Source organism: Strix aluco, chromosome 5 (assembly GCF_031877795.1).
Source record: "Strix aluco isolate bStrAlu1 chromosome 5, bStrAlu1.hap1, whole genome shotgun sequence".
Classification (NCBI taxonomy): Eukaryota; Metazoa; Chordata; class Aves; order Strigiformes; family Strigidae; genus Strix; species Strix aluco.
This window is the reverse complement of record NC_133935.1, coordinates 37,007,851-37,031,266: the sequence shown is the minus strand read 5'-3', so window position 1 is coordinate 37,031,266 and position 23,416 is coordinate 37,007,851. Positions and strand designations below refer to the sequence as shown.

Here is a 23,416-nt window from a genome sequence, read left to right as displayed (position 1 = left end):
AGCCCTTTCCCCCAAAGGAAGTTCCTAGTGCTGCACGCACAAGGGATGTCTCAGCACTGAAGTCAACATTTTCATTGGTGATTTCCAAGTGATGTGTGTGCCTTATGGAAAGAAAATCCTTCATCTGAATTAGTTGGTAACTGTTGGTTTATCTTGGAGTTGTAAAGAAAGGTGTGTCAGCTGCAGATTAGTTTTGCTCTATTGAAGAAAATCCAGAGTCTGCATCTCCTTATCCATACCGGAGACTGCATGCACTGATTAGCCACCACTGGTTATACTCCATTTCAGTGAAAGATGATGAGAAAAACCTGGGAAGTCAAAGCTCTCCTCTCACTGTGTAAGAGAATCTCTTCCAAATCATGTAGATGCAAATTAGTGTTACTTTCAAAGAGATATCTTCCCTTGAGTTTAGATTAGAACTTCAGTACAATATCATGAGTGAAATTAGATTTAAATGTGTTTTTATGGATTCAAATTAGCATTAGTTTTGAAAAAATATGTCATGTAATCATGGCATGATGTGCACCTCCCTCCCTCTGGGAACAGACTGAAATTGGTAAAGCTGTAAGACTGTTACTATGCTTCATAAAGAGAATTGTACGTTTGAAAGTCTATAGAATGAACAGAGTTTTTCCTCTACAAAATCCAAATTTGATGGAGATTGCTGTTGGACTCCAAATGCTGTATCAACACTGGGCTGCAATCTCAGCTCACTGGCATGAGGGGACAGAGGAGTGGGAAGGAAATCTGTGTAAATGTGTTGGGGATGTACTGCTCAGGGAGTCAAACCTACCGGGATTGAGGATGGGACAAGTGCAGCCTCTGTTAGTCCAGGATTCAGGGTAGAGTGTCCTCTTGCCCCGGAGGACCTTCAGCTTTGTAGATTTCAAGACTTTCTTGATCTTCACATTGACTTCTGCATGGGAGCCTTTGTCATGAGCTGACAAGATCTTTGTCTTGATCACTGGGAAGACATGAATTCAAGACCAGGAATATATAAACTATTTACAGTGCTCGCTTTTTCTTTTTTTGTTGGTCTAATTCAAGTGTCTGGGTGAAGCAGTGAGGACAATTACTTTGTTACAGTGGAGTTAGCCTGATGCTTCTTGCTGGGGAGCCTGGAGTCAGCGCAGCTGGTGGGGGAGTGCCTGTGTCCCCATATCTGTGGGCAGGAATGCTGCCGGTTTGTTTGGCCACAGCCCCTGGACCTGCCACGTGGGCAGCAGGAGAGGTCCAGTGACCTGATTTTCAAAACTTGTGAGGGCCCTATTTTCCCCCAGACATCAGCAAAGACTTTGTCTCTCTTAGCATTTTTGGAAATCAAGTGGAAAGCCTCGGTTTTAGGGATTGACCTGGGGGCTTTGCTGGCCTCAGCCCAGGCAGCAGGCAGGGGCATGAGGAGCTGCCCTCATACCACCCTGGTGAACACTCCTGCTGCTGGTCCTCCCACTTTGCAGAACTGCCAAATCCAAAAACGTTGTTGGGAACTGAGGCAAATCACAGAGTGTTTTGAGCTCATAGATACCCACACTCCTGCCACCTGGTATCCCACCTGCTGAGCGTCTGCATGTGGAGGTTCAGGGCTCAAGTCTCATGCATGAACCTCCCCTGTACTGTGCTGATGCCTACACTGGTACATAGCACCATATGGTGGTGTTTTATTCAGCACTGCATGTTAGGAAGCTCAGGGAAACCTCTCCTCCTACAGTATGGCCTCCTGAAGCTCATGATGAGCCTCACAATTCATCTGTCTCTCCAGTTCAGCTGACACCTTTCATGTTGAGTGATGAAAGGGTGGGAAGCCTGAGTGCACTTTAGATAAGATTTCTGAACTTGGTGGTTTTGTGACTTTTTAAAAAATTTCTTATCTTTGGCAAGATTAAACACAGTCACTATCGCAGCCAGGGAGCAAAGCAAAGTAGAAGCAGATTTTTTCCTAATGTCGCTAAGCCAGAGCTATATTTCAATAGCTGGTGGCCCCTTGAACTTCCCTTTGTGGGTTGCTCCACAGCCTGTAGAAGTATTGGTTCTCCCTCTGTGCATTTTCAATTTCAGTGTGAGATGAAACAGGTGTAGGAGACCCCTGGAAGACTGTGAAGGAAGGGAGTGCTACACAGAGCATTCCTTGCTCTGCTGCGGTATGAAGGAGGCATTTCACTGGCACACACCAGAGAGGTCTTGGGAAACAAAGTGCCTCCTCTCATTCATTTAAATCCAACAGACACATAGACAATATACATCACCCCATTGCAACAGCTGAACTTTGTTGACAGGGGGAAGTTCCTGGTGGCTGCTGGAGCTGTTTTCTCCATGTAGTGTCTCTTGTGGTCATCACCGTCCCTCCTTACATTCAGCATAATTCAGATTTAGTGATTTCTAGACTGTGCTTGGGGCCCCTGGTCTACAGACAGTTTTGGTGACCCATTTTTGGTAACAGTGCTTAACTGTCTGTCTTGGACCTAGACAACCTCTCAGGGACACTTCCAGCTCTTGTCCTCCCACGATTTTGGCACAAAGGTATTTTGGTACTGAGACAGGTGGGTAACAGAGCAAGATGCTTCACCCACCTTTTGGCACCATGATATCTATACATTTTCGAAAAGTCAAAGATCTGCCCTCAGACTAAGCAGCCCATGGGTTTGCTGGGACGGAGCAGTGCACACAGGAGCACCTCTCATGCTTTACACTCTTGCACCACCTCACAGCACCTCCCTTTACACACCTGCCACCTCACCCGCAACTCACCATAGGTGTACTTCATCCCACAGAAGACCTTGGGATTCCCTAAAACTTGCTCTTTACATTCGCATTTACCTGGGGAAAGAGAAGGAAGCAAACGGCTGTGGATTGTACTTAAAAGACAGGAGCATTTGCTGGCAGAGCCCAGGACCTGCCAGAGGTTTTCACATGGTCCACAAGCCCCATGCGAAAAAAGCCCTATTTTCAGATCCAGGCTGAATATGCAATCTTAGTCCAAGGGAAATTATTCCTTGTTTACAATTTGAAGAGAGGGGAAACAAAGGCCTTATTATCTTGCCTTGGGATGCAAATAACACGCATGTCTTTCTCTGTGGTATTTTCCACACTGTAATGTACCAGACAAAATTTTAAAAGGAAACGTTGCAGAGGTTAAGGCAGATTAATGACTTCCGTGATCTTAGAACAAAGAATAACATGATATACTTATTTACGTTTAAAATGAAGTTGCCCAGACAAATGATGGAGCTTTCCCTTCAATTAACTCAATTATTGTATCTTCGAGATTTTATCATGCTGCTTTCTGAAAATGGAGGAAATGACGCATGCCTGCTTGCATGCAGTGATTGCAAGGGAGGACAGCTCGATACTGCACTGTGGGGCCAACCTGTCTCGCAGCAACATCACACTGCACCCAATTCCTCCAGACCGGAGGGACAGGAGGGAAATAACTTCACCAGCTGAAGTCATAGCTGAAATGCTAGGCCATCTTGAATCGCATCATAAGCTGCAATTGATGCTAAAATTGTTGTGGGTATTGGGGAAATAAATTCCGAGAAATTTCCTAGTTACTTGCCAATGAAGTGGCAAACCCCACCCTCTAAATAATGTTGCTGGTTTGTCCAACATGTAGTAGTTCTAGTGAATACAAAGACACATTCAAAACATGATGGCCAAGTATAACATAAGAGTATTTAGCCTTGACATTCAGAGCTGGGACTGCAAATTCAGGCAGGCAACTCTTGCCTTGCTGACAGCTAAATGCTGGGTGCAGGCTTTCATTGTGGAGCACCTGCCTAAAGGGTTTGCATGTCCTCACATTGATGGGACGAGCCATAAGGCTCCTCTGTCTCATGAAGGGGAAGGAGCTGGTCACACAGGACGTTAATGGGGGAATGTCCATCCCCTCCCGCAACTGCCAGGCCGCTAATTACAAGCCAGTGCAGAAGACTGTATCCATACGGGCTGCTGGCAGGAGGGATGGAGCAGGGAAACACGTGTGAAGCCGCCATCCTACCAGAGTGCCGGAGCGCCGAGAAACCCTGCTCGTCCTCCCAGCCCCAGGCGGGCTCGCTCTCATTGAACACCACCTGGAAAGGAGGTGCTTCGTTGTGCCAGGTCACGTCAGAGCTGTTGGGGGGAAAGGGAGACGGTCAGCCTTCCTCCTGGAGCCAGCGGAAAGCCGGGCCAATACCAACCTGTCGTCTGGGTGCAATGTGACTGCACATCTTGGTGATGTTCAATGCGAGGGGCAGTTTTGGAAAGTGAACGGGTTGAGTGTTGTCAGAGTGGGTCATGAATCCATTTGGGGTTTAAAATACATTATAGGGATTTATATGCTATGAATATCCCCAGTGTGGTAAAAAAAAATATAAGATCCAGATAGTGGGATATTATTAAAATGTGCTGTCTTCTAAAAGTCAGAGCTTGACTCTAAGTCCAACACAGTCAATGCAAGCTGAGTTTGGTCTCCTCTCACTCAGATGCCCTGAGGCCCATATTTTGCTTGTGAAGAAGAAGCAACTGTGAAGGTTATGGAAAAAACCTGATACATTAACACCAGCACCGAGAGCCAATAATCCAACATCACCAGTGCCCTACCGCGGTGTGCCAGGCACCCAGGTGAACCACAGCCTCAGCTCCCACTCTAAGTCCAGTTCTTGACCATACCCCAAATATTTTATATAATGGGTATTTTTCAGCCTGCACACCATGCATAAATAAGGTCGGTGCAGTGCCTTCCCTAGGATGGAGACTGCGGGGGTATGGTGAGGCTGGGAGAGGGTGGCCAGGACCTCCCAACTCACCTGCTGCTGTGGCAGTCGCCGGTGCGGGGGTCACAGCTGCGGGCGCAGTCGCAGGGGCGGCAGCCGTAGGCACCGAAGCCCCAGTAGCCAGGGAGGCAGTGGTCGCAGTGGGGCCCTGCCACGCCGGGCTTGCAGGGGCAGTCACCGGTGCTGGGGTCACAGAAGGTGTGGGGGCCCAGGGGGAGCGCAGCCGATCCCAGGGGGTGGCAGGAGCAAGCTGCGGGAGATACCGTGGCAGGAGAGAGAGCATCTGTGAGTGAAAAAGCTCTTCGGGACAAAGGTGCAGGAGATGCCTGTGAAACCGCCACTCTGCCTAGGGACACCGGTGGGGTTTCTGGGCTTTTTTTTCCTCACCCATATAAATCTGAGCAGAGTCTCCCTTTGGACTCTGTATGATTTTAACTTTTGTGAGCTATCTTAATTAGTCAACCTACTCTGGTGTTGTGTTTTGTTTTGTCAAACAGGCCTTTATTGCTTTCCTTACAGCATCTGGACTCCAATCCAGCAAAGTACCCAGGGATGTGCCTGGCTCACAGTGATCTTTAAGCAGCTGTGGGTGCTTCACTGCAAAAACGAATCAGAGCATAATTGGTTTCTAAAGTAATAACAACTGTCTTGCATCCAGGAGACTAAAAAAACCCCTCAGAATAGTCATTTTAATTAAAGTGGAGGCTGAGCAAAAAGTACCTCTCTATCTCTGTCTGACTTTCTTTTAAAGCCATCATTTCAAAACATTAAAAAAAAGAATGAGGACCTGGACAGCTCAGATATATGCTTTTGCATATAGACTGGGACACAGCTTTGCAGAGTGCATGTTAGAAACACTGGCTGCTCTTTCTTCCTCTCCCACAGCCTGTTGCAGCAGAATGATGCACTGGAAGCATACTGGGACACAATGGGAGAAATAGTCATTTTCTCAAAAATCAGAAAGGGTGCCCTAATATAGGTGAAGTTTTCCTTGCCTGCTTCTTAGGAGGTTTTTTTTGCATAACTGTAATTTGTGTCTGTTGCAAGACTAGATCTTTTTTCCCCAAAAGATTTTAATCTTTTCAAAGATCAGAAATACAGTTATCAAAAGTGTGAGCCAAACCTCTGACCATTTGGCCTGGTCAGAAGGCAACACGGTGCCCCACAGGACCAGTAGTTGGGTGACTTGTGCACTCCTTCCCTCAGGGTTTGGTTTTCTGACCAGGACATGTTACAGTCAGCCTTGTGAATGATGGTAAAAAATTCTCTGCTGAAAGACTTTTGTCTAAAATTCCATTTACATAAAAAATGGATTTCCTGAGAAAATTTTGTTTGGAGGGAAAATTTTCACCAAATTCTAATATAAGTATTTTTATTTTGCAACCATAAAGGCAATAAAGCAGAAAAAACACTGCATGCAACAAAACCTTTCTTTCTCTTAAAATGCTTATTGCTGTGCACATATATTTAAGTTTGCTCTGACAACATTTTTGTGGTTTCAGGGATTTGACATACCTGGAATGTAATTTCAAAATAGTAAAGGATAGATTAATATTGGCAGGTAACTTAGAGGCGACTATGATTCCAAAACCTTTGCCAAAGTAATCCCCAAATTTTCCCCACCCTTTCCATTCCCAAACAAATATAATTAAATAAAATTAAAAGATTAGAAAGGCTCTCCACAAGCTGCATAACTAGCTGCAGGCAGTGAACTCTGGTACCTTTAATAGCATAGTTTTCAACAGCGCTCACAGACTCGCATACCTTTCTCCTGAAGTCTGTGAAGTGTTTTACACCTGACACATGTAGCCAAATGCTCTCTTTTCCAACTAGATGTGGTGGGTATTTCTGGCATTCCTCAGCCCCTTCAGGGGAAATATCAAGCACTTAAAGCTCTTCTATCCTCCTCTCAGTCAGTGAGCTAAACCCACTGCTCAGAGAGAGTCCTGTTTCGGTTGGGTTTCAGCTGAGTTTTACACCCAACCCTACTGGCATTGGAGCTTTTTATGTTTTAGACAAAGCTTTTGCACAATTTTTTTCCTAATGGAAATTTAATAGCAGTGGCAACACCATGGTGAGGCAAGAATATTAAATTTACAGAGGGTGTTACAAAAAATAGAGCAGTAAACTGACAGGCAATTAAAATGGCAATTAAAAATGAGAACGTAGTTGGCTACACTTTTCAATGAACACTGCAAAGAGAAGCGCTGCAGTGGGAATACGCTGAGCAATACAGAGACATAAAGTGCAGCCCATCACTATGCACCAAGCACAGAAATGAGACTGGAGCTTAAATGTGAGCATGTTGTACCAATTTTTAAAGAAATGCACAAAAATAGGACCAAGTGAGTCCATACTATGGCAATGGCAGGAACAAAAGGACTGCAGGACTGATTATACAATGTTTGGCAGCTGCAGCTACTGCTCCCTCATGGGCTGCTGCTGCACTGAGTGTTGGGTTTAGACCCCATTTTCCTCCTTCCACCCAATCTGCACCTCACTGTAGCACAGGTAGTAGGGGAGTCTCCTCCAGGAAGGTGAGAGGAGCAGCCAAGCAGCAGATAAAGCAGGTATAGACAGTGTTTGGATGGCACTTCGTGGTGGATACAGGGGCGCAGAGTGTGAGACTCTCAGCGCGAGGCTTCGGGACAGTGCCTGTCTCATGTGGCATGGGCACCCCACCGGGGAGGCCGGGCGTTTCCACAGCCAAGGGAGCTCCAGTGAGAGAAGGGCTGGCTGGGCACCACTAGCTTGGGATCAAGAGAAACTTTCTGCAAGCTTGATCTTTTTTCGTTCTTTTCAATTTGTAAGCAGCATCATTAAAATGCCAGTTTACCACCCTGTACTACATAGCAATATTTTGCGCATGACTTCCACGCACACATGAATCAACAGCCGCCTGTCCCAGTGTTGCATGTGCTGATTGGGATCGAAACCCAGTAAGTGGGACTCCAGTGGAGCTGAATTTCTCTGCCCTTGATTGGTGATACTGTTGTGGTTTCTTCAGCTGCCAGCCAACCTTTGGAAATGACAAATATTTACCCTCAAAAACCTACAGTTGAAGAGCAAAAATAAACTCAGCAATTATAAAACCCAATTTATTGTCTGCAATTATACTGTAGCTGAGGCTTAAAAATTCATGAGGGATGTAAAGAAAAGGACCGATTGGTATGGTGGGGGGAAAGAGTCATCAGATTGCTGTTTTAAACAGCAGAACGTCTCGTTTTATTGGGTACACACCTACTCCTGAGCAAATATTATATACACTTTTTGCCTACAAGAATCTTTAAAGTATCCTTAAAGATTATGGCTTAACAACTCCTTTATTTACTTTGACCTTGGTATTTTTAAATTTTCAATGCTATCCCATGGTTGAGCAATTGCAGTGCCTTGAGCCAGAAGCAAGCAGGCAATGCTGTGGCCTTCCCTGAAGGAATAGCTGGGCATTACACACGTGTCCCTTGTTACTGAAGACTGTGGCACGGTCCTTGGAAATGTGCCAGGCATAGGCTGCAATTCATCTTATATAATTTAACTTAGCAGTCATTAGTCATTTGCTACAGCCCTGCAAGCTGCTGGGCTCCCCCGTGAGATTTGGAGTCCCCAGGTGCAGTGAGCAGCCCCTGCAGCCAGAGATCAGAAAGGAAATGGTGAAGGGGTCTGAGGGAGGGTTTGAAAAGCTCAGAGAGAAATAATCTGTGTGTTTGTAGCAATAGGGTCTCTGAAAGGAAACCACTCAGATAATCCCTACACTTTTGTGGAACCCAGTTTATGCCGGCGAAAGTTGTGTCCCTGAGATACTTGAGTACTTCATGCTCAGTATTCATAAATACAAAAAAACAAAAAAAGCAACAAAGTAGATGTACTTAATGCAGAAGATAAATAAATGTAGACTTCTCACTGTACTCAAAGCTATCTTACAGTTCTTGCCAAATATATGTTATCTTTGGTCTTTAAATACCAGGGCTCATGAATACATAGTGGTCCGTAAAGAGGTTGAATTGTTGCATTAAAGAGTAACAGAAACAAATTTATAGACTTTATACCAGGCACACTTTTTGGGGGGGGAAAAAATGTGGAAAGTGGAATGCCAGAGGCCAGCGATTTAGAGATGAATGCAGAAAGCTGAGAGAACTGAGCACCAGCATATGTCAACAAAAATACCCATTAATCACCTCATCTCCACAGCTTTCTCCTGCCTAGAAGGGCTGGGAGAAACTTTTTAATCGAGTCTCTTGGGATTTGGCTAACATATAGCTAATGACGTGATATAATGCCTGAATTCATTAGCGCTGGTCTAACTTGCGCACAGGCACACGCACACTGTTGGCAGCCTTCCCTTTGAGCTGTGGCTGTTTTGCAGCAGTATGTCCCGAGACCTCTATTTCCATCCGGGTTTGCGAGGAAGCAGGGTCCATGCTGGCCAGCCCAGGAGGTGCCATTTGACTTCCTCCTGGACACTCCAAACAGCCACAGGATTTTGACTGGGCGTTTTGGCACCAGGAAAACCCTACGATGGGTCTCTTGTGAAATTCCATCTCCTCAATGAGCTGCATGAGATGTCACAGGAGATGGCAGCCACTCCTACCACCTTCAAGGTGAAGGGCAATATTTTTAGGTTCCAGAAGCCCGCACTCAAATCAGTGACAAAGCTTGACTCGGCTTCAATGGCCTTGGAAAAGTGTGTGCTCTTCCCTGATGGGAGCTAGCATGTAAAAAGCATCAGGAATTACAATCCTAGTGAAGGTAGCACAATTCCAGTAAAAGCACATTTTGGAGCTTGAGGGTCCCATACAGAATTTGCTGCAGTCTTTCATCCTCTGTTATCTACCAATCTACCAATTAATCCAATTGTTTGGGTTTTTTAATCAGCAAGCCTGAATCTATGAGTTAGGAAAAAACCCTGAAGCCCCTGCTTTGGGTCTAAGCGCAATATTTAAACCTGTCTTTTTACTCATGAGACTCCAAAACTAAAGTTTGTTGCCTAGGTTCTGGCAATAATTATGGAGGGAAAGTATCTGATGTTTCAGAGAAGTAGACTTGGAACTTCAATGTACACAAGTAGGTAAAGGAACTTTAAAAAGTCATTAAATACACTGTTTAAAAAACCAAATTTGTGTACATACTACAGCAGTGAAATAATTATTTACACAAGTAATGGAGAACTGTGGTCAATTCTGTTTTTGTAAGGAGAATTAGAGTTGTAAAACAGGCGGTTCAGCTGTTGCTGCTCCTCCTTGCAACAAGTGAAAGGTGGAGAGAAGAAGGACTTCTGCGACAGGCTGGTGAGGCTGCTGAGAGTCTCATGAGGATGATGCGCAGTGAAGGAGCAGGATGAAAGCGGTTGTTCCCCGCCCGACCCTGCAGATGAAAGTGAAACCGCACAACCCTCCCAGGCTGGGGTGCAGCTCCCCACCCCAGAAGGGCTTCTATTCCTTTAAAAACAGGTACCTCTCCTTTGGAGGAGGGAGATGTGCTCACTGTCCTCTCAAATGACAGAAGCAGGGTGTCAGTCAGATTTTTTTCTGCCACCCATGGAGGTCCTCCTCCAGATTTGGATCAGTGAGGAGAAATCTGGTGAAGCCAGTGGGTGGCCATAGGTGCAGAGCGGAGAGCATTCCTGCACCCTATATTTAGCTGACCAGTGTAATGTGCTCAGCATTATTTGGGGATCCGGAGTCCCCCACGGTGAGTCACCATCCTCACAGTGGTCCCTGGGGAGCATGGCTTTTGGATCGCTGCTTTTGCTTGGGAAATATTTAACTTCACATGTGGCTGAGTCATTGACTTTGGCCTGACCTCCTCGGTGTCACACCTTCTGGAATATCACTTAACTCGTGTTCCAGTCTCTCACTCCATACGCTGCTGCAAACATGCACTGGTGGGCGATGCTATTTATCAGCTGCAGCCCTGTTGGCTGAGGCACCCCGCTTCTGAGGTTGTGACAATCACCAAACAAGGAGAACATGAAAACATGATGCAGCTTTTGCTCTCCAAAAATAGCAGGAGAAAGTCAATGAATCATCTCCCTTCTCCTACCCCCAGGCTACAGGGATCCTTGGGACAGATTTGTCAACAGCATCTGCAGGCTTTTACCCTGCTTTTTGCAAACAGCATCAAAAAGGGAATTCAGAAGAGCTTCCCGTCCTTCACTGAAGCAAGAAGATTGCTCCAAGGAGGGGCAAAGGATCTCACCCTTTCTTTGACACCCTCCCACTTGAGAAGTAAAAGGTTGCTGACTTACGTTTGCAGGCGTCTGGGGCAGAGAAGGGCTTCCTGAGGTCCCGGTAGAAGCCTGGCTTGCAGCGCTGGCAGTGCTGCCCTTCCGTGTTGTGCTGACAGTTGTCGCAGACACCGCCGCTGCGATTGCCCGACGCCAGCCACGCATCCATGTCAAAATGACAAGTGTCAGCATGCCCATTACACTTGCATGCTGAGATGAAGCCAAAGGGAACAGAAAAACTCATTAAGGCAGTGAAAGATGTTGATTTATAGAAAAGAGACACAAAACCCCAAACCAGGTTTTGGAATGGGAGACCTGACCTATGGAACCCATTATTCATTCAAACGCATGAAGTATCACATTTTCATCCATGCTTCCCAACCTCTAGAGGTGACATCTAGCAACTCTTTTATTTCCAGTATGGGTTTCCCAGTACAAGGACAGTAACATCGTCAGGCCGGCATAGGGAGAGCTCCCCCATTCACTGGTCCTGGTGGGGCAGGATCCTTCCCTCCCTGTTTAGGAATCAGCAGTGCCCCATACTGCATCTGCCACGTGGGTGCTGCCAGGATGCTCCTTGTGTCTGATGGAGGGAAAAGACAGGTGGAAGGGAGGTGTGTGAGAGAGGGCGAGCATCCCCCTTTCCCTGCGTTGGCAGTGGAGGAAGTCTGGATGCCCACAGGCCTGAAATCAGTAGCCAAGTGAGATCTATTCCAATCCCTGCTCATCAAATGCTGCTGGTGGAAACAGGGATTCACTGTCATTCCTTTGGAGAATATCCATACTGCAGTGAGTGTGACTGCAGCCCACACAGGCAGGCTGATGCTAGCTTAAGTGTTGATAGCATCATAGCCATGGCAGGATGGCACTCAGCATGCTGGAAACCTTCCTGGTGTGGTGCAGTTAATCCTCAGTGCCCTTCTGGCTAGACTGCTGCTGTTACTGAAAAAGATTGTCCCATGACCTCTGTAGTCCCCTGCAGCCTGCACTCACCCCGAGCATCCCTCCCCAGCACCACAGAAGTAATCCCCAAACCTCCTGGGAGGAACCCGCGGCTCCTCTTGTCCCCAGCGCCCAGGGGGTGAGCAGAGACCACGTCCAGCAGCAGAAGACCATACCTTCTGCAAACGTGTTTGTCAGTGGTGCCCATGGAGGTGACAATGCTGGCCCCCTCGTCACTTCCAAGGCACCCTGGCAGACTGCAGTCTGCCTGCAGAAGAAAACCATATCTCAAGGAGATGCGCTTGTGTCCCACAGAAAGGCCAAACCAACAGACAACACAGTTTTGTGAGGATTTCCAAGTGAGGGGCTGTGCAAAAAGGGCCATCCCCACCATACACACATGCGGTGGGCACTGGGCAGGAGCGTGGCACTGGCTCTCCACGCATTGAGCTGCTCCACAAGCACCTGCCCACCAGCCCAGTATCTGCTGCCTCTTAGAAACACAGGAGAAAGGCACAAAAGGAGGAAGCATTTTGCTCCAGCAGAGGCTCTGGAGACACTGTTCCCGGCTGGCTACTTACACTGACACTCCCTGGGGGCTCCGGTTTTGCCGTCGGCAGCCTGCCAAGGCTGGTTGTTGTAGAGCGGGGCGCAGTGCTGGCAGTGGGACCCTGCTGTGTTGTGCTTGCACATGCATTTCCCATGGACCTAGCAGGGGAAAGAGAGCAAGGATCACCCACAGCAAAGCCCAGAGAGTCTCTGGAGCACAAGCAATGCCCATGTACAGAAGATATCGTGACAGCTAGACGGTATTACATGGACTAGAAAGAGGGCTAGCATGATGTCTGCCTTGATGTCCAGTTCAGTCAAAGGCAAATATTCTGCAGTTACACTTTCAATTAGATTAGTATTTGTGAATCTGCATGTCATGGTATTGTATAATTATAACTTTTTTATTTTTTTGAGATCTAAAAGGATCTTTAGCAGAGAGATTCCAGCTGCAGCATGAATCTCCAGGAGAGATTAATGAAAGCCAACATTCAAAGCATCTTTGGGAAACACTGTAAAACCTTTGTCTTTTTCTCCCTCCCAGACGTGAATACACCTTTGCAGTACTGCAGGAACACAACCTCAGCACCCAACTCTGTGCACAGCCATCACCAACATAAATGAGAAAAAAAGAAATTCAAACCCCTGAAACATAGATATCTATTCATCCTAGGAAGAAATTTTGCCCCACAAAGGAAGAACCAAGAATAGCACAAGGACCATGAGTGACTGTACTCAGATATGTTCATGACAAATAGGTAATTTAACATCTAGACAGCCTAGTGTAAAGGGGTAATTAAAGATGAAAAGCCAGCGTAGCACGCTTGGTGCCAGCTGCTGGCATTACTCACACTGTTGGCAAATGCAAAGAAAACAAGACATAGCCAGAGGGCAAGAGCAGCCCGGCAGCCCCTAGATGCAATGAAATCAAGCTCTGAAGCAGCACAGCTCTGCCGGCAAGGCTGAAGGCCCTGCCTCTTCCCATGGACTGTGTCAGGCAGCTACCTACCGTAGCTATTTTGGTGGCTGCCTGTGTTTGCAGCTTTACTCTGCTCGACATTTTGCTTTTAAATACAGTTTTACTAAGAGCATTTCAGCGCAAGTCTCTCCAGATGTCTGATGTGTGGCCAGGCTCAAGGCACCATCAGCATCCTGTGTTTGCTGAAACATGAGCTGAGCGGTGCCTCACCACCCTGGTGCCCCTTCCTTCATCAGTCGCCAGGAAAGTGATAGAGAAAGGAAGGCAATAAACTGAGCATGCTTCGGCTTCTCCTGCTGCTCAGTAATGAGCCGGAGACCTCAGCCTGCCCTGCCAGCGTGGCCCCACACTCATGCCACAGGCTGACCATAAAACCAATGGAGCTGGGGAGCTGCACCAGCCGATGGCTGCTTTTGGCATCAGGAGTGACACAGGGAGGTTGGGGTGCATGGTGATCCAGCCCAGTGCTGGGGCATGGCTTTAACTGCTACTGGAAGATGCCGCCGTCCACTCTGTTTAACTTGTGGTTTTACAAGAGTGCTGATCCTAACTGTATGACTTGCTGCTGAGACCTGCCACGAAAAAGGTTCCTGTGAAAAATCCGAAGAGTAAACAAAACAGAGGAGGACCTTGAACACGTTGTAAACAGCTCCTGCTTGTTACGTAGGTACACACACACACCACACACACTCCTGGCTAATGATGACTTTCTGATTTACTTATTTTTAATGAACAGATTTCAGCTGCTATCTCACAGGGGTCAGATGTAACCTGAACAGATAAAACTTCAAAAATTACCTTGAAAGTCCTTAAAAGACTTTTCAGCAGCAATGTAAATAGCAAAATCTCTCAAAAAGTTTTCAAGTGATCCTTTCCTGCCTTATTAAAATGACTGGATCATGAAAGCAGGAATAAGAAAAATACAGTACAGTGACTGGACTGTGTAAGCAATGGACAGATACAGACAGAGTCAGACAGAATGCGCAAGCATCTAAGCTAAAGTGCAAATACTAAGATAACATCGCTTTCTGTGCTATTAGGCCTCGTCGCAGATATCAGTTGGTCTCACTGCAGATACTAGTTGGTCTGTCTGGCTTATCGTATTGATATATGCTTAAATGTGTGCTAATGTTTGAAAAGAATGAGAAGCAAATACAGAAAAGAAACAAACCAAATTTGCAGAGGGAATATCTAGTTCTCAAACTGTGTCTCGTGTTTTCATAATTTAATTTTTGCTACCAACTGGAAAATGTTCTTCAAGGTCTCAGATGCCTCACTTTCCTAAATTATCACTCTTCAATAAAATATCTCTTTCTCATACATTTTTTTAGGCAAAGTCCACACACAAACAAACCAGTGTTACGGAGTTACTTCACACACATTTAAAAGCATCCATCTGCATGGAAGCAGAAATTAGTTAAACCTGTATTGGTCATGTGGTCATCTTCTGGTGGTTTTGATGGAGCCCTAACTCTTTGACGCCATTTTTGGTAGGGGTTTCTTGCAAGCCCTTTGGCCATCGAGTGGAGAGGGCTAAACAGGTTGTAGTAGCCTGAACCACATCTGTGGGCAGTGAAATCCTTCAGCTTGTTCCTCACAGACTGTCACAGCTGTTAGGGTAGAGGGACCCACCAGACCTGGGACATGTGTGATCAGGAGGGGAAGGCAACCTAAGGGAGCCAGACAGTGTCATGGTCAAAACCAGGTGGTCCCCTAGTGCTTTGGTGATCATGATGTCAAAGTAAGAAGAACATGGAAGAAGACTTGCAAACAGGGATATGTTTCAGACACAGGGACTCTTGGGATTACTGCAAGGATGCGTGCTCCCTCTGCCTGTGCCCGCAGTCTGCAGCCTCACCCTCAAATTCAGCTCCCCCCTTGCCAAAGCCACACAAAGAATCAGTGGGGACTCAGTCAAACAGTCCGTGGCTGCTCAGCATTAATAATGTATGACTTCAAAACTCAGCAGCACCTAAGAAACCCTCAAAGGATTAAGCATCCCAAGACACCAGCAGAGAGTGAGGCAAAACTCCCCACTGAGGAGCATTCATAGTCCCAAGGCTTAAGAGCCTGCATTTTCTGAAAGCCCAAGTACTGTATAACAGAGCATGCCACGTTGCCAGAATAGGGGGAGGTGGGTGAAAATAAATCAGAAGAGGACGGGTATCCCAAGAACCTGATGTGCAGCCATTAATTTGGCACACAGAGCTAATAAGTAAACCACTGAATAGCCAATTTATTAATCTGTATATGAACTCTGAAGAAAGGTTTTATATACTTAAAAAACTGCTGCACCAATGGCAGGCTTGTGGGCTCTCAGATGCTGTGGCAAGCAGCGCTACAAAAGAGTCTAATTTGGAGATGGTGAAAATCAAGCCAGATGGTATTTAGATAGACATCGAGGCAGAGCAGGGCATGCTGCTCTTGGTATTAATTGCTTGTAAAGGTATGATGCACCTGGTGGAGAAGGAAACAAATGGTCTGGCTGAAAAGCTTAAAAAATAACAGAATAGCATGATTCTGACTTCTGTGTAAAGGCAAGTGCAGGACCAGCACAGAGGTCCATAGGTTTGGACTCCCCAGCTGACTCAGAATCACAGAATCATCTAGGTTTGAAAAGACCTTGAAGATCATCCAGTCCAACCATTAACCTAACACTGACCATTCTCAACTACACCATATCCCTCAGCGCTATGTCAATCCGACTCTTAAACACCTCCAGGGATGGGGACTCCACCACCTCCCTGGGCAATCCATTCCACTGCCTAATAACCCGTTCTGTAAAGAAATGCTTCCTAATATCCAGTCTAAACCTTCCCTGGTGCAACCTGAGGCCATTACCTCTTGTTCTATTGCTTGTTACTTTGTTAAAGAGACTCATCCCCATTGTCCTGGTTTTGACCAGGATGGAGTTAATTTTCATTGGAGTATTTCATACCATGGGATGTCATGCCCAGGGATTTAGGTGGGCGGGCGCTCTCTCTCTCTCTCTTCTCATCGCAGTGCTAGGTAAGCCACTGCTGCATTTTACCCATTTTCTTTTTGGACTCACTATTGTTACTGTTGTTCTCTTGTTATAGTTAGTAAATTCTTTCTTTTTATTCAACCTACGAATTCTCTTCTTTTGTCCCTCCCCTATTTCACCAGAGCCGGGAGGGGGAGGTGAGTTCAAACCTCCACACCCATCTCTCTGCAACCTCCTTTCAGGTAGTTGTAGAGGGCGATGAGGTCTCCCCTCAGCCTCCTCTTCTCCACACTAAACAACCACAGTTCCCTCAGCCGCTCCTCATAAGACATGTGCTCCAGACTTGGTGGGTGCTGTTGCAGCCTGGGTCAGGAGGAACCACATGTTCCCTGTTCTTATCATAAGAGTGCTGCTTTGCAGTCCCCTTTCCTCCCGGGTTTATCACAATCAGATGTGTTAGCGTCTTCATCAGATGCTCTCTCCTGAGCCCAGATCGCACTGTTGGATCCTGTGCTCCCTCTGCTCACCTCAGCATGGGCTGGGATGGCCATTCAGTAGCCCAGCCTGCCATGCACGCTTTGCAAACCTGTGCACCCCTGCTTGTTGCAGGGCCAGGGACTCGTAATCTCAATGGCATTCACATCTGGGTGAGCACCCACAGAGGCACGGGATGTGATGGTCCAGCTGGCTCTGCTTCTGCATCAGATGCAGCCACTCGGGTGCCGGTCTTCAGGGCAAGCTTTGGAGAAGGCAGCAAGCTTCCCAATTCCCACGGTGTCAAGCCTTTACAGCAAACAGGCTGGACTTTGAGAAAACTCTGCCTCTCCGAGGTACCCCCAGGTCCCATGGTGGCCCTGATGCCTCTCGGCCAGGCAGAGCAGGGTGCAGACCCTCTAATGAACAAGCTGAACAACTAAATGGCCAGTCTCAACCGAGTGAGGGAAGGGAAACGGGGTCTTTAATAACTTGTTTCTCAGTGCAACCACTTAGGTAATACCTTTTTTTCCAAATTCCTTTTTTCCAGAAATGTAATGAAAGTCAGATCTAAGTGCTTCAAAAAACTTGCCTCAGGCTGATGTATCTATTCTCTTTCAATTGCATTATAATGATTACCCCCCAGAACAGCTCTGCTTTAAAAAATCTCTCCATCCTAGCTTTATCCCATTGAAGAAAATCTCTTTTTTCTTCTACATAATTCCATCATGACAGAAAAGATTTTTACGTGTTGGAAACAACAAAAGAAGGTGAATATTAGCAAGCCCTTTCTTGCAGCCCATAAGCAGACAGGTATTTTTTTTAGTTATAAAGAAATACCATGACAGCTGAAAACAGGAGAAAGACAGGACAAGAAGAGGTAACAGAAGGAAAAGAGAAGTGGTGACAGGTGAAAAACAGCCAACAGACGGTCTACACCGTGCAAAATTAATGCCTCTAAGAGCTGTAGGAGGGCCAGATGCAAGACTGCTGTGCCCTGTAAACTCCCCATCATGCCACAGAGCGGCTGGGAGCCAGGGCTGAGAAACCAGTCCAGCATCTCTGCTGGAACCCCAGGTAGAGTGGGGAAATTATGTACCCAGCCACGGGGATTTCTTCAGCATCTCAGCACCTTTCTGAAGGCAGGATGTGACCCCCCCACATCAATAGGGGAAAGGGGACATTTTTTTCCTCGCTTTTCATTCACCTTGATTTACATTTAACTGTAAGGCGTATCCACTTGGGTCATTCTGGAGCATTGCTAAGTACACAAACACAATTCCCAGTACGTCTCACTCCTTTAAGCATTCACACGGCTCTTGATTCATTTAAGCAGCAAAGCCTTCTCACACCATTTTTCATTTTGTCATGGGGTCTTTACATCCCAGTTCACTTTCACACTGTTTCCCTTCTTAGCTCGACAGCCCCGTCGCAACGTCAGTCATTAGAGGGCACAATGCAAACAGTGTTACAAAAGTTGACTTCTGTAAGATAAACGAGCGACTGATTTCTCTATACAAAGACAGTTGCTAGGGCATGCTTCCTTCCAGAGCCTTTTGTTGCTGAATTATAACCTTCCAGCACTTCCTTTCAGATTGCAAATACATAGGGTTTTTTCTTTAGTTGAATCCTATAAAATACTTTTCCCCCTATTTATCATGTTCTAAAATGTTGGGCAGTGAGAAAGAAATGCTGTGTTGAGGGAAAAATGCTTTCAGTCCCCTGTTATGAATTGATTTATATTGCAAGAACTCACCCACTATATAGAGTCCAACACAAATGCACACTAAAAGAAAATCAGTGTTCCAAAGACAGAGTAATAGGCTAAATAGCTGGGAGGGACAACTGCCTTTAATAGAGTTTCTTTCTTGGAACTGCTAAAATTGTATTTTCTCTATTTATTTTTTTTTTTACTTTCATGGAAAACAGTTATGATATCAGCCTAAAGGAAAATCACGGCATTCACGCTGAGTCTGTAACCACAGCTTTTACACTGTGTTGTGCTTGAGCCACTGTGCCAATTTTAGAACTGATGCCTACTGGCTGCTGTCAGCACGCGGGGAGGTATTCTTTCCCAAAGCACCAGACAACCAAATTTATGCATGAGAAAATTCTCATATCCTATCTCATTCTTGTGAAAGAAAACAAAGCTTGTTGTCCAGGGCGTGGGGGCTGTCTGGTGGGTTTTTGTAATTCCTTGTACAATAGGCTTCTGTCAGTGCTGCTGGAGAAGACCTTCTGCATCTTTTGATGTCAGCAGCACGGTAACAATTTATAACAGCCACGGGGTTGGCTACATGGGAAGGGGGAGGAATATTCACCCTGCCCAACTATACAGAAGTGCTTTAGCACAGTAGCTCAGTCTACCCAGGACCTCAACCATACTGTATCCCCCCACCCCTTCATAACTGTGGAAGGAACCTGGAGAGATCAGCTGGCTAACCCGGGTACATCAAATGCATGCCTAAAATTAGGTGAGGTATATCTGGGGTTTGGTGCCTAGTTGTTGGGCAGCTGCCAGAAAGCAAGTTCAGATGCATTCACTGATCAGGTTCCCGAACTGGTTGGTTTGTTCAGTCTAGAAATTAAAGCACAGTTCCTGGAAAAGTCATTGACTCACACTGATGCAGCACCTTGGACTACTAAAGAAGTGTATAAGCATAATTGCAGCAGTACTATTTTGGTATGGCAGCAGCACCACACCAAACTGCTTTGGGCACATGTCTTAAGTCCACTGAAGCTTCTTCATCCCTAAGTTCTAGTTTCCCACTTCCTTTCTTCAGAGCAAAGATAGCTGCTGTATCATGTTATTAAAACTGTCATTAAGGGAAAAAGAAAACAAGAGGATGAACAAAACCAGACTGCTTCATTTGTTCTCACTCTGTTCAATGCACATGAAAGATGTGCAGACAGGGCTGCACTAGCAGGAGTGCAGGAGAGGAAAGGACAAACAGAGTGGGAAACATTAGATAGTTGATAATATTGGATTATCAATGATACAATGAAGTCATCAGTTGACAGTGGGATCTCATCTCATAGGAGTAAAAGCAGGGAAACCCCAGCAAGGACACAGACCTCTAAGACTGATAGCTCAGGCCAACTGTGAAAACCACTTAGCTGTTGCAGGATACTGCAGTCAGGGAGGGCCAAGGTGTCTCTGAGATGGATGAACTCTCACCATGAGACAGAACTGCACAGCCCAGGTGAGATATCGCCGGGTTTGCCTTCCCCACTTTGGAGTACTAAATTGCAAGATTCTACTTATCTCCAGGCTGATCTCTTTCACAACCCTTGCCATAGTTGCAAGCAGGCCATGGGGATGCGTTAGCTTGTAAGGGGACGAGTATGCACTGCAATCGCTCCATGTGCAGAGGTACTGGCAAGGGGTGAGAGGTTCCTATGCTACAGATCAGCTGAAAAAACAGTCCTTTCATGGCCACTGAAGATCAGGAGGGATCTCCTGTGTACGTGAATCTATTTCTCTACTCGCATTGGTGGTTTGCCATGTAATGCAGCTCACAGACTGATCCAACTGCTTTGCATGGTATGGCATGAGGTGCGTTTTTCCATGCACATTTTTTTCCTAGGCATGCATTGGGCTGTTGTTGATGGGATTTGGGTAGTGACCCTTTGAATAAATTTGGGAAGACCAGGGAAGAGAAGGAAGTGTATCTGTATCACCCGGAAAGCTGCCTGCTGTATGCAAGTGTATAACAAGGGACAGTCAGGATCATACTACCCACGAGGAGCCACCCTTGCCATCATTGAAAGACAGCCAGGTCTTCTTTGTAGTCTTCCCCTGCAGCTCATACTCTCCCCTAGAGCATGAGCCCTACTGGTATACTCAGAATTCACCTAAAGGCTGGCATGGCATTCTGATGCTCAAACAAACCCAGAGATTTCCTACATAAATCCCTTCTCCTTTAGGAGTGACTGCCACAGAGAGGAGCATCACAGAGAGTTTCACAGCTGGATGCTGGTGAGGGCACAGAAACAAACCCCTTCTCTTATCAGGGTATTGCTTTTTGCTGTTTGAGGGTAATGTGAAATATTTTTTCTCACAGTGAATGTTTGGACACTGTGAAGTCCACCTTTGCTTTGACTCTATTCAGAGGGATTGCAGAAGGAGGTTATCCCACCCCAGTGAACAGAACTAGAGCTGCTTCTGCTGGGGTGGAAGGAGCCCCTCTTCATCCATGAAGCTACCCTGTTCACGTCCCACCCCCATGCCCTGAGGATGTCCCAGGTCAGTGTGGCCAAGCTGGATTTCTAGCCTCCCTTCAGCTGGACTTCTAGCCTCCCTTCAGCTACTCAGAATCTTTACCTTCAAAACTGTCAGCTTCCCAGCACATGATAGCCCAGCCCTTGAGAAAAAATGCATCTGACGGGAGGAATCCCACAGCAGTGAGCTGGGCTGATGTCCCAAGCTGAATGCAGCATCCTGCCCCCTGGGTCAGGTCCCTGCACCACACCTGTTTGCGCAGCAGCCACCAGCATCCCTGTGTGGCTTTGCCAGATCCTCTCTGGGTGAGATGGCCAAAAATGCTTCTGGTTGCTTTGTGAGATCTGCCCAAGACCCAGCAGCTATGCCCACTGCTGCCAGGACACCCCAGCTTACTGCCCAGAGCAGCCCAAGAGAAAAACAAATATATCACGTCCGGGTCTTCCACTGGCCAAGCAGGGAGTAAAACTAAGCCTGCAGTTAGGATTTTGCCTGTGGGCTGAGACCAAGTAGGGGTTTAAGAAAACTTGCACATGCATTTTTCAGAAAAGTTTTGTTTTTTTTAAAGGATCTTAAACTTGCTTAAATTTTGATGTTAACTCTCTAACTTAGGGGATATTCTTCAGGAGTGCTCTGGTCTAAACAAGCATAAAACCAGAGACAGATTTTATGATCATATTGTAAAATGGTAATGTGCTTCCTGGCTTTTGCCTTCCTCAGTTTTACAGTGAAGGTTCTGCTAAAACCATATATAGATAATGTTACAAAAAGACAAGACTGAAATCCCCATCTCACACTTGAACGACTGATGGTAATTTTTCAGAATTATCTTTTATATGACTTTTTCAGGTGAAATGTACAAAATGCTCCCTCTCTGAAATCCTACTCTCTTTTCAGAAGTTTCTCTGACATCTCCCAGCTAAGCAGCCACAGACCCCACAATCTTTTGTCCTTTTTCTGTTCATTCACAGACACGTCTCTTGCTATCATCTTGGATATAATCCTCTCTTCCCACCTTGAAGCAACGGACTAGCAAACTCCAGCCTTGTGTGCATGAGTGGGGTGCCAGTGCAGTCCCTGAATCGCAGCAGCCTCACGCCAGGCAGGAGCCTGGCACAGACTGGGCTCGGCCCCAGCTGCCCCTGTGCCATGATGGAAAATGTGGTATTGGGACAGGAAACATCTTACCACTCCCTGCCTCTCCCTGCAAACCATGGGGCTATGTCACCCCTACAGTGGCACATCCCTTATGAGACACGCGGAATAAGCTGTAAGGCATAGTAAAATGAGACAGAAACGTCACCTTTGGGACTCCTGCCACATACACACTTAAAACTGGAGTTGAATTTCCAGTCCCCTCGGGGCCAGCGCAGGGGCTTGTTGCTATTTCTTGCTTTGGTTTCCAGTGTGATTTTGGCACTTGATTCTTCCCACAGCACTGCCTGTTACCTGCACACTATGGTTTCCATAGGCTACAGCCGCATCAGAAGGGTATTTGCCTGCAAGCTCTGTTACAACTCTCAGCTGTGTGCTGGGGCACGCTCCCATGCAATTGTATCCCACATAAATAATCCTGAGCCTTTCTAAGACTTTCGCTCAGGGAACATCTGTGGAAAGCAAAGCAGTGCTACTTGAAACACCCTTATCAATCGTAGCACTGCATGCCTTCAAACTGGTATATTTTCAAGATGTTGCAAGACTACCTCTATTAGAAGGAAAACTTGCTGTCTGCTTCATGTCTGAGACCATAATTTAAGTGAAATGAGAGTTCCCTGAAGAGCTGGACAGATGCTAGACCTCCTTACCTCTAGAAACTGCCTTATGCGTTTTTTATGATCTTTCCCTTTCTAACATTATCCAGCACAATATATTTGACTGCCCTGGCTTTCCCTACTGCTCCTCTGCCAGCAAAGCTAGGACTTTCAGAGCCATCCAAGATGGGCAGAAAGGCCAGGATGTGTTGGGGGCAGTCAGTGTCCCTGGACTGGCAGGCATTCAACGCGTCGGCCACTGCTGTGCCCATCACCTCCCCAACAGGTTAATGGCTCTCGCTTCTCTGGGACACGGGAGCACTGGGTTTTAGGTCTTTGTGGGTCCCAAGGGATTTGAACTCAGAGCTCTTGTGATGGAAGTCCTCTTGAAACAGGAGCACAGGGTTTTTATCCAGAGAAAGACATTGCAAAGTGCAATGGAAAGCCTGGGCGTGGGACCCAAAACCCAGTTCTCTGGCTCCTCAGTTCAGGACCCAATTCGATATCTGAGGATCCTCCAGAAGCAATGGCAATCACAAGATGTCTAGTACCTTCAGAGA

At 46.5% G+C, this 23,416-nt stretch overlaps 1 protein-coding gene across 2 annotated transcripts in view; it reads right to left on the bottom strand.

Annotated features, from left to right (window-relative positions):
• NTN4 (netrin 4) overlaps nucleotides 1-23,416 on the bottom strand; it is a 49,213-nt gene that overhangs the window by 4,586 nt on the left and 21,211 nt on the right. For both annotated transcript variants that reach the window (XM_074827021.1, XM_074827020.1), the window contains exons 4-9: nucleotides 12,498-12,624; nucleotides 10,996-11,184; nucleotides 4,785-5,001; nucleotides 3,995-4,107; nucleotides 2,746-2,814; nucleotides 794-964 (exon numbers count right to left, since the gene is read on the bottom strand). In XM_074827021.1, the coding sequence (XP_074683122.1) occupies nucleotides 794-964; nucleotides 2,746-2,814; nucleotides 3,995-4,107; nucleotides 4,785-5,001; nucleotides 10,996-11,184; nucleotides 12,498-12,624 (886 nt within the window). The remainder of the gene's footprint in view (nucleotides 1-793; nucleotides 965-2,745; nucleotides 2,815-3,994; nucleotides 4,108-4,784; nucleotides 5,002-10,995; nucleotides 11,185-12,497; nucleotides 12,625-23,416) is intronic.